Below are 16,091 nucleotides of genomic sequence, written 5' to 3'. Positions count from 1 at the left end.
CACATGCGTATAAAGGCAACCTGTTTACTTCAGACTACTTACCTGTGAAGAGCCAAAATATCCCCACTACTTCTACCTGTGAATTACAGTGTGCAGTCCACTACTGAAGTTGGCTTATGCTTTGTTTTAGTGTAGAGCAAACTACATTTGCCACACAAGGGGTGGCTGATGTCACTTGGTCAGTTCAGCCTGGAGGAGACTGAGGGGAGACCTCACTGCAGTCTACAACTTCCTCTTGAGAGGAAGAGGAGGGGCAGGCACTGATCTCTGTGGTGACACTGACAGGATTGAGGAACGGCCTCAAGTTGTGTCAGGGGAGGTTTAGGTTGGATATGAGAAAAAAGTTCTTCACCCAGAGGGTGGTTGGGCACTGGAACAGACCCTGTGGGTCCCTTCCAACTGAGGATATTCTGTGCTTCTATGATTTCAGAAGATTCCTGAGCTTGCCATTTGCCCCTCCAACAATGCTCCTGCCCCTGGAACATTCATTCTCCCAGGGATTAGGGCATGTCTTTGGGATAGAGAATACTGACAGACAGTTCAGTAGAAAAACCTTCTCCTAACTGATAAAGATGCTCTTTTCATACAAACCCAAGTTACTTCATCATAACAATTCTCCCCAGCTCCTTCGATGAGGTACTTTGAGTGGCCAGAAATAGGCAGAAGAGGAGGAATCCCAATACTTACTACTTGTTTCTCCGCTGCCATCACTGCCGCTGCCGCCGCCACCGTTTGCCGCCCCAGGGCCGCAGTGTTGGTGCAGTCGGGAGGCGCTGCCTTCACGCCGGGCAGGTACACAGGCGGCGCAGCCTTGGGGGCTGTCCGCGAGTGGAACAGCGAGTGGTTACAGGGGTAAGAAAAGGAACGGGAAGGATGTTGACTCGGCACCCTTTGTTTCCAGCCCACTTTGAACTGGTTATGAATAGGAGTTGCTGGTGGGTGGTATGGAGGTGGAGGAGGGGGCAGTGGTGGATGGAAGGCCACGAAAGAGTCCAGTTCTGTAAACATGGTTTCTGCAGTGGGAGTGCTGTTGACGCGACATCGTCCAGACTGTCTCACTGTCAGCAGTGGGCTTTCATCCCCAAAGCGCTCATCAGGAAAGAATTTGTGAGGATTCTGCAAAGGTAAAAAACCCAGCATGTAAAAAGACAAAGCAGGAAGCCATCTAGAAAATCTCCCGAACTAACACTCTCAGAAACATGCCAGTACTGTAACTGCCTGGTTGTGGTATCTACGAGCCCGCCAACACTCAAGGTGACTGCAGCAACCATGCAAAATAGATTGGGTTTTTTTTTAAATATGAAGCATCAGATTCACTGTAAGCTGACCAACAAATGCATTTGCTTTAGCACCAGTGTATAAACAGAAGAGGTATTTTCAGTTTCCCAGTTCTGACATGTACTGTGCAGACCTACAGTATTAGTTAGCACTTTTTCTCTTCTCTAAGAATAAATAATAACCTAGGCTTCAAGTTATGGTTCTACTGCTCTCATCAACTCTCTCTTTAGCAGTTCTATTTTGTCCCCAAAATCTGTGTCAATAAGAGCCTCCTGAATGGCAATGACTCTTTAGAAAACTATTTATACATGGCACTTACAGGTTTATAAAATCACACACATCAAATGCAACTGGCATTTGCACCTGGACAGTCACACAGGCATTTCAAAGCACTTGTGCACCTGCATGCATACTATTGCAGAGCACACAATCAAGTCCCTTCATGGTCTTGCACAGCCATTCTTCATACCTGCAGGAGCTCAGCAGCAGCATCAGAAAGCCCAAATTCCCGCAGCACGCGGATCTGGATCTCGTAGCTGACAGTGGCGCCTTCCCCACAGTTCAGGGCGTAGGCTCTCTGCACCTGCTCGGTGTGGCGCAGCTCCTGCAGCCGCTTGATCATCTCTTTCACAACCAGGAGATTGGGAACTGGAGGGATAACAGAATGGGGTAGGGATAAGAGAGACTCCTTCTTCTCAACTGTGAGACAGTAAGTTTGATTGCAATGGTTAGATTTACTCTGAAGGAAAAAAAATCTAACATCAGGCTGCCTTGGCTTTATTTTCTTTAAGAAGCATGCTGCCAAGAACTGTTCAACTTACACATGTTCCACGGAGCATCATTAAGCCACATGGGATAACACACACCATATGAATGATAAAAACATACACCACTTCTCCAGCTTCTGCTAGAATGAGCCACAAATAGAGCCTTCTCTGTAAACCCCTTATGATGCAGGAATTCCATGATTTGAGGTGGGGGCAGGATATCTTAAATAACAACTGAATGTTCCCTCATGAATTGTACAGGCCAAGAATTCATTGATTTTTTTGGCATACACTTCATACTTCTAACGCAGCTCAATAATCACAAGACCATAACACCAGTATGTAACTAGAGAAAGAGCATTTTACAAAAGTTACACAAACTGTAAGCCAACAAAAACCTCTTAAAATTATGTTGTTTTATGCAGTCATATTGAAATAATGTTTTAAAAACCATTCCAAAAGAAAGTAATATATAATTTTGGGTATTTATCCTGTTGCAAAACTTTCTCATGCCACTTCTTACTGCTGTTTGATGATGAATGATATTTCTCTGGGGTGTTTCTGTCCTGAGGAAAATGTGCATATAATAGAGAAGATAAATGCAGATCTCTGAGTGTGTAAGTCCTGGTGTCTGATCCTTCACCAGCTTTACAAGTGTTATGTATTACCATGACCAGATGTCCGTATTGAAAGCTCACAAAAATTAAACAGATCAGACAGCAAGAACAGTGCGAAAAGACATTTGCATTACAGAGAAGCAGAAAACCCAACACCACACAACTACAACTGGTCCCAATTTCACAAAGTTTACATTGGTACATGAAGGAGAAGTATATGTAGTGCAAAATATTCCCCCCCTCAATGGAGTTCCTGTACTGGGAGGGGCGGGAAGGAACCCATTCTAACCAGTCTTCAAGGCTTGTAAATAAGTCTTCCATGCTACCCTCCACTTAAATTCTTCTGAAAAATCCTGGTTTAGCAGCCAGATGTTTAGCTATAGCCAGTATTTTGCTAATACTTAAAGAAGAGGATTTAAGAGAAGTCTGAAGCAGTTCTCCAAACTAGTAGTCATAAAAATGACATAAGGTTTTCATTAAAAAGTGCTGTCTTCTCAAACCCTGGTTTGTTTCTGGTTTGGTTGTTTTTTGGGTTTTTTTTTTACTATTATTCATGTGAAACACACGCAAGAAAGATTATGTATATAAAAAAATACAATTCTCTCAGTTGCAAGATTTCTAATTCAAACTGAAACTGGAAAATACATAAGGAAACCCAACCACTTGCAGAACCTGGCCTCAAATTAGAACAGGCTTCAGCTGAACTCATTTTACAATAGTGCTGCAGAAAGAGCACTATAACATGCTGCCAGCAGGTTTGTGCAAATCCAGTCCTCAGGCAGTGGGTCCAGGGAGAAGCCAGGGACAGATGGAGAACAGCCGAGCTGTGAAGCACCCCCTGTTCTGAGCCCAAGAGCCATGGAGGCGATGCTGCCCAGCTCTCCCCCTATACCCCCTGTGCTCCATCTATGCTCCAGGATGGATTTCTGTACAAGTCAGAGTTTGGGACAGGCTTTAATCTCCTCAAATTAACTGGGCCCCATCTGCTCATTCTAGCAAAAAGGCATTGGCAAAACAATCAATTCTTTTGCTTAATTACAGGACTAAGCAAGGCAGACAGTTGCCAGGACACAATTCCTGTCCTCCAACTACTGGCCAGGCTCAGAGTCGTATCTATGCTCAAATCAAAGGGCTGGCAATAATTCCTACCTATTAAATTGTACAGAACAAAGCTGCAGGGGAGTTTCAGATTGGTCAAGATGTCTCATGCTTGCCAACAGTGCCAGTATTTTTTAAGAACATGAGAACTTTTGCAAAACAGTAAAGACCTCTGAGAACCTGCTGCCATTCTCAACTTCTTTGGAAATTAAGATTGAGCAAAGTGTTATCAAAGTCCTATCCTATATTAAATAGTTTATATTCAATTAATGGTAAGTATATTTATGCTTTTCTGGGGAGGGAAGTCTAAGTACTATAATGCACTGTTGAGATGCCACAGTTTTGTTGAAAGCTCCAAATTTCTAAAGAAGCAATTGGTATTTTTATCAAATTTTTCAAACAGTAAGTTTTCAAAAGCTCCTTCTAGGCTTTACCAAGTTTCTTCCCAGACCACAAGAAGCAAACAGATCAAAACCATTCTACAAATTTTCCTAGAAATCTTATAGCTAAACAGTGTTTCAAATCTTCCTAACACCACAAATTAAATTCTCTTGCAGCAATTTCACTCCATTTCTTTTGTCCTGGCTCTACCATCTATAAGAATAGTTTATATCTACTTCCTTTCAACATAGTTGACTGAAGAGAGACATAATTGATACACAAAGAGCTTATAAAATGGGGAATGTCATAGGCACAGCGTTTTCCACTTCCTTCACTGAATTAAAATTTAATCTTTTAATATAATATAATATAATTATATTATAATTTAGCTATCTAATCCTGTCCTCCAAAATATCCACTAACCCTTCCAACTTGTCATCAGTTTCAAGTTTTGCCAGTGCATTCTCTGTGCACACCAAGTATTAACAGGACAGCGGAAAGGCGAGAAGTGCTAGATGCTTTAGGAACCCCACTAGATACATTCCCCTAGTCTGACACCAGAAGATCATATGCATAAATGACAAAATATATTTAGTATGTACTTTTCTGGCTTGCCTATGGGGAATGTCACACCAATCATCCTGAAGTCAAGAGAGGCCATATTTACTTGAGCCTATAAAAACGTACTCTGACACACTCTTCCACAAGGAATCAAGTTAGTTTGACTTCAAAGCTAAAGTGGATTTGGTAAATTGAAGTAAATGTGTTTTGAGTGCCTACTTCCAGTACTTTCCTGGCATACTGAGTTCAACTGATTTCCTTACAAGTTATGTTCTCTGGCTTTTGATTTTTAAAAGAAATTTTCCAGACCCACAGATCTTATCTATATTGGACAACTGGTTGTATAAAACTGAGAACTCGGTAGAAAATTCTGAGAATAGAGAGCCAGGCTCCAGCAAGTGTTCTACCGTGTTTAACCAGTCCAAGGGTTTTGTTTTCTAACTTGTTACTCTGCCATCCAAAACCAGTTAATGTCTTTAGGATAGACCAAAGCAAAAGGACTATTCCTGGTGCAGAACTAGTCTCTGAGGAAACAAAGTTCAATAACTGACACTCACTTCCCCCAGGCCCAAGCCCCCAAGCACTCCCAGGAGATCACTTGGCACGGGAAGCGATCAGAGCTCACCTGGGATCTCGTTGGCTATAACTGAGGGAGGACTGGTCTGGTTAGTGCTGACTTGCTGGTGGGTGATCACATGGCAGCACTGCGGCACCGCGTTGTTCACCATGTACAGCGTGTCAGGCACGTTGGACATTCGCACCATCCGCAAGCGAACGAGGTCGGTTTGCTCCACCATCATCTCGTCCAGCACAGACTGCAACGACAGCCGCCAGAGCCTCGTGAAGGCACCGCACACACCCCGCTGCCACTGCTGCGAGCACAGCCCCAGCGACACAAGGCCAGCCACGTCTACACCACAGTCACTTTGTCAGGCCACAAACAATATCTGGCTTTTCATCAGCATTTTCTATTCCATTTTCCAGTCATGATCATAGTTGAGTTTCAGAGCTAAGAGTAGGCAGGAGAATAGTTTGGGAAGGATGCTTTGTTTATTTTAACCTGTCAGATTAGAACTGACCTTCTCGAGGGCAGACACCCTGGACTTACACAATTACTGCCTATGAGTCTCAACTTTCTGTGCCATTGAGTAGAAGGCACTAGCCTGAAAATGAAACGTCATTCCCTTAGACATCTTAAAGAATAAAAAAGGATTTATGCCTACCCTTTAAAGATTCTTACTTAAAGTTAAATGAATTTATTTCAAAAAATGGGAGACTACTAGGGGAGTAAAAAAAAAAGATCAAAAACCACTCATTCACAATTTTTTCCTTTTACAATAATTAAACTACTACTAATAAATTAAACAGGAGGAGTAAAGTTACCAGAGACTATGTATGAGAGTCCTCCCTCTAAGGTTAAAAAGCCAATAATGCTTTAAAAAATATTGACAGCATAATATGACACCAATACTAACAAGCAGGAATCCTGACACGGGTATGGGAGGTGTTAGAATGCACTTTTTACTTTGGGTAACTACTAAAGCACTCCCATGGCATATACCTGAAAACTAAGAGTCACAGCTTTTATCACATTTTTGTTAGTTTTAGCAATCCAAGATACAAAGAGAACATTTTAACCAGCTAGTGTTCCTTTGCTGTTTTAGTGCCACTTGTTGCTCTCTAACTGCTGTGCCCAAAATGCAAAGTAGTTTTATTTCTTCTCCTCCCTCACAGAGGACATTAACAACAACTCATACCCTTAGAAAACATTTTCTCTCTTAGGCACAGGGCCAAAGCTCCAAATTCACCAGAGCAGAGGTCAGAGTCTGTAGGTGATGTGGATGTGCACAGCTTCACCTAACCCTCTTGTTCTGCTGTCACCTGCACTGCTGGGACTCTCAAGCCCACAAGTCAGAGCACCCTGAAGTGGTGGCATTAGTCAGTGACACAAAAGGCTCCCATTCTGCCAAACAGAACGCGGCACGTTCCTGCCCCACGCAGCACCATCTCCACCCTGACACCAAACTCACCACCAGAGATGCTACAAGATCTTCACCTTGACAGTGCTCATGCAAGAAATTAAATAGGGAAGCAACTGCCTGAGAGGGAAACAAAGGACTTCATTCAAATCAGACACAGGATATTCATCCCATTTTGTGGAGGATCACGAGATTTTTGGGTATGTTCTGATTCAAACAAGAAGATGAAATATCAGTCCTGTGCCGAATAGCAGTTCCCCACCCAGCTCTGGTGGGAGCTGGGGAGCCTGAAAGAGCTGGCACCAAGGTTGCTGACTAGCTGCAGACTGGGACTCTCAGGCTCTCACCTTGCCATCCGCCTGCCAGGAGGGCTGCCGAGGAGCTGGGCCGGCAAACTGGCTGGAAACCAGGGAGGTTTCCCTCAGAACGCTGCTTTGTTTCCGGTGGAATTTCATCAAGATCTGTCTCGCAAACATTTCAATTTTGACAAAAAAAAATTTTGTTGAAATTTTTCTGACCAGTTCTAGAGACTTGAGCCTGATGATCAATCTTGTAAGTCTTGTTAAATTGAAAATGTTAGTATTTTAGGCCAGTACATGTAAAGAGACACAAAACACACCAAAATCTTTCCCTGTTTACAGAACCCCCTGATGACTCCAATCTGAGAACAGTCACGTGTTGCTGATATTACCTTAGCCTCCTCCACATATGGTGAGAACAGTCTTGGCCGCACATATATTCCAGCATTTTTTTGCCGCAGCCAGGCATTTGACTTTCCACCTTCTGATGTTGGTAGCATGTCTGAAGGAGGAGTACTAATCAGGCCTCTCTTCATCTTTAAGAATCAAGAAAGAGTTTCATGTTTTTTAAAATATTAATATGGTAAAAACTTGCAATAAATGCATTTTTTACACTGAATCCTTACACCACTGATTTTTCTTTAGCCTTCTGATAGATTTAAAGGACACAAAATCTAACCAGAAGAAGTGCTATACATCTATTACTCTCAATGATAACATTTTAGAAGTTAATCTTTAAAATAAATAAACAAAACCAACACCCACCAAAGCAAAAAAACCCTCACACCTGAACACTGTAACATGTGAAGTACAAAGAACCCAGAGATGGTATTTGTATGAGACTACTGACTTACTGCATCACTCAGTACTTCACTATTCATGGGTAAGATGTGCTCAATGCGGACAAAAGGTAGAAGTGGAGACAGGATCTCCCTCAGCTCTTCAATGTCAAGATCTCTCCTCTTCACACCTCTTTTATTCACACTGTGAGCTGTACCACTGAGTAAATTAGGCTCTGTGGGAAGGAGACATGTTAAGTTTACATGAGAAAGTTTAAAGAGGATAGCGAGAGGTACAGGGCGTACAGGAAGTGACAGAAAAGGAAAAAAACCTCTCATTTTATATCAATAGTGCTCATCAGCACTGTTCCACAAAACTAACAACTGAACATGGCACTTAGTGCTATGGTCTAGTTGACAGGGTGGTGATTGGTCAAAGGTTGCACTCCATGATCCTGGAGGTCTTTTCCAATCTAAATGATTCCATGATTCTACTTCATGCCTTGAAATCTTATATGAAGCATCCACAGAGACAAGTTCATTTCATACAAGCACAGGTCATTTGCACAGCTGCCAGTTTCAAAGTGTAAGCCAGGCAGAAAATACAAAGATAACACTTGGGATAAACACTTGGAAAGCTCTATTAAGAGCTATGCTATGAAAACATTTGTACCTCCCTGCTAGCAGTTCCCACAAGGTCTCTCTCCTGTAGCTCCTTTCCCTTTCCCCAGCAGTTTTCAAAGACACTTTCTACAAATCAAGGTCTGAAGAGTCCTCAGGGATACATTATTCTAGCTTCCTTGTGTAACCCACCTCAGTAACATGTCAAACCCACTCCAATTGCTCTTAGGATCACAGGACACCTATTTGTGCCAGGAGTGGGTATCTTCCTTGAGACAGCAAGATGACCATGTACCCACATGTGTATTTTAGGTACTGTGACCAACCTGAATTTGACTGGCTTCCCTCTCTGAGGGAACCTGTCAAACATACCCACCCTCCCTTGGTACATGCAGCTCAACTTTTGTTCACAGCTCATTACATTCTCTAATGCATTGTGGCATTTTAGTGACACCATCACACATTCAGAGCTGCAATATAAGGAGTGCCACTGAGGAATTTAGATGAAATTACTAGACTAAATCTGCCCCTAATCTGACAGAATGTGGCATCGCTGTTATTTCTGCTTTTGCTTATTGTGTTATCTAATGATCCCAGATAAGAGAAGTGAGCTGTTTACTTAATGAATGCCAGAGAAAGAAGCTGTGCAGTGTTCCCAAAGGAGCAGCTTCTGCCCCAGTCCAGGTCTGTTACTGTTTAACTGGCTCCATTATGTTCCAATGTGCCCTAGGACAAACACTTGGAAAATCTTGTTTTGGAAATAGGTTAATACTTACTCAGGTCACTAGAAGCACATCCTTTAACTAACTTTTTGTTGCATTTCGTAAAACATGTCCATGACAAAGCAGTTGTATTGCAAGCAGTAACAGTGGATTTCAAAAGCATGGCCTGCCCTCCCAAGACAGTAGTCACACCAGTAGTGCTCTGTTTTCACTCTGGCAGGTTCTTCCCTTTCTGTTCCTCTTGCGGCACTATGTGACTGACACTTGTAGTGCAGATGAACTACAAGATCCTTATATTTGTTATTTGGGAAATATACGTTTAACCTACTTTCCATATCCAACACGTGTGAGATTGCCCTTGAAGTTACCACTCTAGGCTCATAAAAATATATTTACATCTACTTTAGGGAAAACACTGGTGCCACTTGTTGGCTTATTTCTCTCTACCAGATTCCTGTGAGAGAGACACACAAACTGAAGTGAAAGGCTGACATATTAAACTAAGACTGCTGTGAGAAGCCTGCATAAGAAGATACTGCAGGGTTTTTTATGTGATGAATTAGTTACAAGAAAAATAATTCTGAGCCAACAGGAAACCAACCAGACTTCAAATCAGACAATCATAGAGACTGAAAGGACCTCTAGAAGTTCAGTCACAACCAAAACCATCTTCCCACACCTCCCCAGCTAAGGCACAGAACACTGCCTTTCACTGCATCCAGTTGGGATGTGAATACCTCCAAGGATGGAGATCCCACAACTAATGTGGGCAACCTGTGCCAGTGTCTGACCATCTTCACAGTTTCTTGTATTTCAGTTAATGCCTCATCTTGTCCTGGGTGCCTAGAGAAGAGTGCTGCTCTATTTTCCTTGCTTCCTGCCATTAGATATTTATAGACTTTGCTAAGATCCCCTCTAAGCCTTTTCTTCTTCAGGCTAAACAATCCCATCTCCCTCAGAATGCTGTGTTCTCATTTTTTAGATAACAAAACCTTTAAAGAAAGGAAGAGCATTTGCTTTGTTTTGACTGTACTATGGACAAAGTAGACTGAATTTCCCTATGTTACAGACGATTCACAAAATAGAACTGCCATAAATTTTGGTTTATTTGGTTTAGTACTGCACGGTTCAAAGGATCCTCACCTCGATCTGCTATCCTCTTCATCAATTGGTGTTCTCCCCATTTAATCAGATATTTAAGAATATCTTGTTCACTTGCCTGTAGAAACAGAAAGTCAGTAATCTGTATATGCTTAATTTAATGTCACATACACACACACAAAAGAAAAAAAAAAAGTCACCGGTCTTTTACAGCTCTAAAGAAACACAGCTGTACCAAAGCATGAAGTATTTGCACTTTATGATCTGCTTACCACCTTCTCCTAATATTTTAAGCTGTACTACTGGTATATCACCACCATAATTTCTAGATTCATATTATTTACTGAATCCCTAGGAAGAGGAAGAAGTTTTCCACAGAAGGAAGAATTTTATTTAGTATGGAAACTTATAGGTATAAAGTTTGAATTACTAAATTTAATTAAAAGGGGCAGTTCTACCTCTGGGTGTTTCGAACTTTTGTTTAATATTACAAATTCAGCATCTGCCAGCCTGAAAAATGATGAAAATAATCAACCCTATTAAATTATAATCTATGTGAAAATTTTTCAGTAATACTATAATTAAAACAACTTTGCTTTGTTCATACCTATACACGTGCTGACCACTCAACATTCTTACAGAAAAAAAATCATGTACTAAAAAATTTATCTATGTAATTTCTTAACGAGTAGGGTAGGAAATTTAGTCATAATATAACCTCTTATGGAAGATCAACACTACTGTTAACTGTAATGTCTGAAATGTTTCGAGTAAACAAATCTTTAAAAGAACCACTTAAAATAATCTCTAGCACTTACTTTTTTATAAAGGATTAAGATTGAAATGAGTGCAGTTAAAAAAAAAAATCTAGTAATCTTTAAGCTATAAAAAACTATTAAAATCATTATAAAGCTATCTCCTCTGAAGAGAAACAGCAGCAAAAACCCAGAATCTTTTTATTGGCCAGTACCGTTCTCTCTCCCTAAAACCACACAATCACTGAAGGCAAGTCACAAAAAACCCCCTAAATTCTGCAATACTTGTCAGAGAAGGTATTTTTCTCTCTCCACAAAAATAAATCGAGTTTTCTGATTTCTAGTTTATTAGCTCCCACTGCCCTAAATTAGTATGTGTGTTGTTACAGCAAAACTACTCCCACCACGTAATTTTATAAATCTCTTGAACAGGCAAGGCAAATGTTAGGTTCAGAAATGTGTTGTTTAAAATAATTTGCATCCATTTATAAACCATTATTAGACTTCTAAGCAATAGCATATACCACATTTGGGTTGTGCTACAAGCCAAGAACAAAACAATCTCCTTAATCACTACTTCCATTTCATTTTTTTACATATTACAGAAGGAGTGCTTAGTGTGTACAAGCCTGCTTCAGCCTACAATTTAAAATTAACTATTCCCAAGCATTTCTAGCAATGGTATAATACATCCTTCTAGCAGGACCAGGTGTACTCTGCAATGCAGGTTACCTGTAAATAGTCAGACTGAATAGCTGTGAGCAGGTGGTCCTTGCTGAGTTCATAGAAGACCTCTGAAGTCATGACCTGGGTAAACTCCTCACAGAGGAAATGTAGTGCTTGGCGATGTACCCACTTGGAACCGTACGGCTGAGAGCTCCACTTCAGAATGGCAATTAAGGTGTCCAGTGAGATGCTCTCAGCAATAATATCTTCACAGCCTACAAAACAAGGGCAACAATCAGTGATGTTGTTACAGAGGCACTTTGATCCTGAAGGAATAATACACGTGGCTAAATCTGTAATATAAAGGGTCACATGACTCCCAGTGAGACTAAATACAGAAGTGCCCTACAGCTCAAGGTTGAAAACAAGGTCATATTTTGACTAAAAATACAACAATTTTAACAGCGGTTTAGGATTCCAACTACAGTGTTATTTACCTTTTAAAGGCACATGAAACATCATGGCTGCTAGCATGCCTGGATGAAAACTGGAAAGCTAGTTCAACCCAGCCAGAATCCCCCTTTGGTTATCTGAGTGTTTAACATATTTTAACATTGCACATTTGAGTCTGAGTCACTATTGTTTGCAGCAGATTCACAGAAACCTATGAACTGTAACAAAGGTGGGATTTCTGTCAGTATCACTTTGCTCATGGACCCTCCTGAGAGAGACCATGCAGAGGAGCAGAAACATAAGCTGTGACACTGTGTTGGTACTCAGCTACTCGGTACAGGATGAGGGCAGCAAAGCATCATTTTCTGACTCACAGAGAGGGCAGGAAGCAGTGGATAGCTACTCCAGGCCACCATGATGGCCTCAGTATCCAGCAAGGCACAGAGGGTGCCAGGACAGGGAGCATCTTCTCTGACAGGGAAGCAGAAGGGAGGCAGACTTAGGGGAGTCTGCTACAGTTTCTTCCTACTCACTGCTTTATTAAGATCTACTCTTTCACAGGGTACACATCTTCTGAAGGAGAGAGAGTATAGTTAAAACTCCTGAAGGGAAATGGAGCAGATTTGGAAGAAATGAGGGAAGACATACTGTAGGAGGGCTGAAAACATGGGTACCTGGGGCTATGGAATTAAGACAGATGGCACCACAACACTGATAACTTGAAGTCTCCAACAGCACTCTGTTGATTTCACGTGTACATCTAGTTTAGCACAAAGATAGCAATTTAAAGAAAAAAATCCTCAGAATTATACATTCCAGTCTCAACCCAATACAGCCACAAAATTACAGCTGTGCTTATGCCCATAAGAGGTCCCCAGACAGTTCAGAACTACATGTCTACACTGCAATTTTACTTGTTATACATCATCATTTTTCTCTCAAAGATATCTAAAAACTAAACTTTGTTTAGGGATGTGTATCACATTACTGAGCTCTTGCACTAAGCTGAGTAAAGAAGCGTTTAGCACAGCAATCTCAACCCTAGCCAAGACAAAGACGGGTCTCCTGATGCTACATATTTTTGCACTGGCTGCATACAGGTAAAACACACTAGCAACAATTAACAGAAATAAAAGAAAAACCTTACTTTTCTACATAGGACAGCATACAGAATATATAGTATTCATTCCATTTCCATTGTAACTAATAATGTGAAAGATATGTTTCTAAGGAGTAGGTAGTAACAGGTGAACACATTTCTTCAAGTAGGAGGGAATTTGTCAAAGGAGCTATTACTTAGAATTAAAATCACTAAAAGGGAAATTTAACAGGAGGGTTAAGAAGGTAGTAGAACATGATACTGCTTATGAATTTACCTGTCCTATTAGACACACATATTTGTACCTAATAGTATAACAACCCTAGTGTGGTAATTTTAAGAACAATATTCTACCAAGAAAATTTTCTAAGCTTTTCAGGAATATGTCTGAATGTATACATAGTTTTGGAAACAATCTTTATTTAATTTCTAAAGCAATTTATGAGAGTAATGTCTGTCCCCCAACAGTAATGCATTTTACACCAGTTCATATTTAAACCTAACTTCCCTCAACAAGCAGATGGATGATTTTTTTTTCACATGCCCGATTCACCTGAGAAAAGGAAGACTGAATGCAGCCATTGACAGAAGGGCTACCCAAAGCACACACATTTCTGGACAATGCAGCACATGCAACATTACACTGGGCATCCCCAGACAGACTGTACATTTGCTTCTTTCAAAGAGGTGAGTGTTGAATCATGTTTCAACACAACTGCTTTGTCCTTCACCATTACTGAAATAGTATGGCACTTCTCAGACCTACCTGTTTCCATGAGGTTACATATTATCATTACTACGACTAGTAAGAACAGATGCCTCATTATAGATACTGACCTCTAACCTGCACGGCAAGCACTGGCCCCAAGTGAGCAGTGCACAGGCAGCAAAGATGGGTTGGAGGCACTTGGAACATCACTACAGTCATCACCAGTACAGGTTAGAGCAGAGGATGAGAATGTTCTGAAATGCACTCCATGGGTTGAGGTACAGGTTACTGAAACTGCCCCCTCTAGACGGGGGAATTCCCCAGATTCCTAAAGTCTTAAGTCTTAGAAAGTTCTGGTCAAGAATCTGAGAAAGAGCCTTAAACAAACAAACAAGAAACAACTAAACCATCAAAAACACAACCTATCATACAAAAAGCTCAAAATACTTCAGCATACGTCACAAACACGAGTAAATGAAGTCTGAAGCTTTCCACTTCAGGATCCATTTTTACTCCAACAGCAGAGGGCTGACATTGCATTTAACGTCCCACGAGTCCCTCTCACCTTTCCTTTTGGGGCTCAAGAAAGGAAAACGTTAAGTTAGCAGCAAACCTGGCACGTGAATGAAAGTTAAAGGTGACTAGTTGCAATTTGCTTAAAAGAGGAGTGTGACTCCCATGAATAAGAAACACAATTGTTTGAAACAATTCTTTTAGGGTCATCTGCACTCAGCCTTCCCCTGCTGAATCCTAACACAACTTTTTGCATGCAATTGCTCTGCTTGCATGCAAACTGACTTCAGCAGACACTGCATCCCCCTGAACTCTAAACATCACATGTAAGGACTGCTCCATTTCAAAGGCAGTAAACTCACATACTGAAATCAGTCACCAGGATACTCAAACTGCAAGAGTAGAGACTTATCTCAAAATTAATGCCATTCCTAGTATTTAATCTGACATTTATTTTTGAAATAAAGATGCCTGCCCTGTGAAAAGACATGAGAAATGCAGTTCCAAAGATCTGAGCAACAGCAATTTATAGAAACAGTACATCAGCTCAGTCTCAATTCTTCTGTCAAGTTCAATTATTGCACAACTAACAATAATATGACATCAGGTGAAAAGCTCATTAAGGATGACTAGCAAATGAAACAGTCTTTTTCCCAACTAATTTTAGCAGCGGGTCAGATGTGTGGGATTATTAAAAGTATTTCTTCTGAAGTAAGCATAAGGTAATAATTAAAGTGTTTTTTTAACTTCTAAATAAATTGGGGCAACCCAATTCTAGCTATGGAAGGAATCCAATTTCCTTTCTTCTTTGGCAGAAGTCTTTTCTGCTTTAACAATCAGCCACTTGGCAAAAAAAGTAGCCATCTAATAGCCACACTTTAGCTCTTCAGAGTGGAATAGAGCACTTTTTTCTTGTGAATACTATTTTTTTAATACTCAGGCAGCAACAGTCTTCCCAAGATCCATCTGCAGTGTCCCACAAGCTTCTGTGACCACTACTATCCTTCAGAGATTCAACCTGGAATTTACAAAAAGGAAAGATAATTATCACATTTTGCACAAATTATGCTATTCCATGCACTCCTTTTGCTGGATGCCAATGGACAATGCCTACAATCAAGTCCTTTCTGCTTCCACGGTTCTCTCTCAAATGCAGTTCCACAGTCCTTCCAGACAGAAATAGCTTGAGCCTACATTTAGCATTCTAGCTAGCGGCTTAGGATCAGACAGTTGACAGACCTACTGAAGACAAGTGCCTTCAACAATCAGCAAAAGTGGCATTAAGCAAAGCTACAAAACTGTTAGCTTGATTTAACTCATTCTGAGCTGAAGCCCTTCCCTCTAAACTTGTGCACATCAGTGGAGCCAAGGAAAAAAAAAGTAGTAAGAATTCATCTTAACACTGAACTGAAATCTAGAAGCTATTAAATGTTTATTAAGTTTGTCACATTAGGAGAGACCACGCTGGCAATCACAGGAACCACAGTTTTTGAATTTATTGGCAGGTAGAGAACAGTTCAGATGTACAGCCTGCAGCTAGTCTGGACTGCAACATGTTTGGAAGTTCCAAACATGCCTGTCTCATCCATTCATGTGCATCCTTGCTGCTCTAACCAAGATTCTCAAAGGAAGAGAAAGAAAAAAGGAAGATATCATTTGTCCAGCTTCTTTCCCACATCTTATAGACCCAGAG

At 40.9% G+C, this 16,091-nt stretch overlaps 1 protein-coding gene across 3 annotated transcripts in view; it reads right to left on the bottom strand.

Annotated features, from left to right (window-relative positions):
- BTBD7 (BTB domain containing 7) overlaps positions 1-16,091 on the bottom strand; it is a 56,287-nt gene that overhangs the window by 6,226 nt on the left and 33,970 nt on the right. For 2 of the 3 annotated variants that reach the window (XM_032112766.1, XM_032112768.1), the window contains 8 exons: positions 11,691-11,899; positions 10,246-10,321; positions 7,835-7,995; positions 7,373-7,516; positions 7,029-7,142; positions 5,328-5,517; positions 1,748-1,926; positions 688-1,116 (listed from right to left, as the gene is read on the bottom strand). In XM_032112766.1, the coding sequence (XP_031968657.1) occupies positions 688-1,116; positions 1,748-1,926; positions 5,328-5,517; positions 7,029-7,142; positions 7,373-7,516; positions 7,835-7,995; positions 10,246-10,321; positions 11,691-11,899 (1,502 nt within the window). The remainder of the gene's footprint in view (positions 1-687; positions 1,117-1,747; positions 1,927-5,327; positions 5,518-7,028; positions 7,143-7,372; positions 7,517-7,834; positions 7,996-10,245; positions 10,322-11,690; positions 11,900-16,091) is intronic. The other variant, XM_032112767.1, reaches the window with a different exon arrangement.

This window comes from Corvus moneduloides, chromosome 6 (genome assembly GCF_009650955.1).
Source record: "Corvus moneduloides isolate bCorMon1 chromosome 6, bCorMon1.pri, whole genome shotgun sequence".
NCBI lineage: Eukaryota > Metazoa > Chordata > Aves > Passeriformes > Corvidae > Corvus > Corvus moneduloides.
Note: the sequence above shows the minus strand (reverse complement) of the source record. Positions and strands in the feature narration are given on the sequence as shown.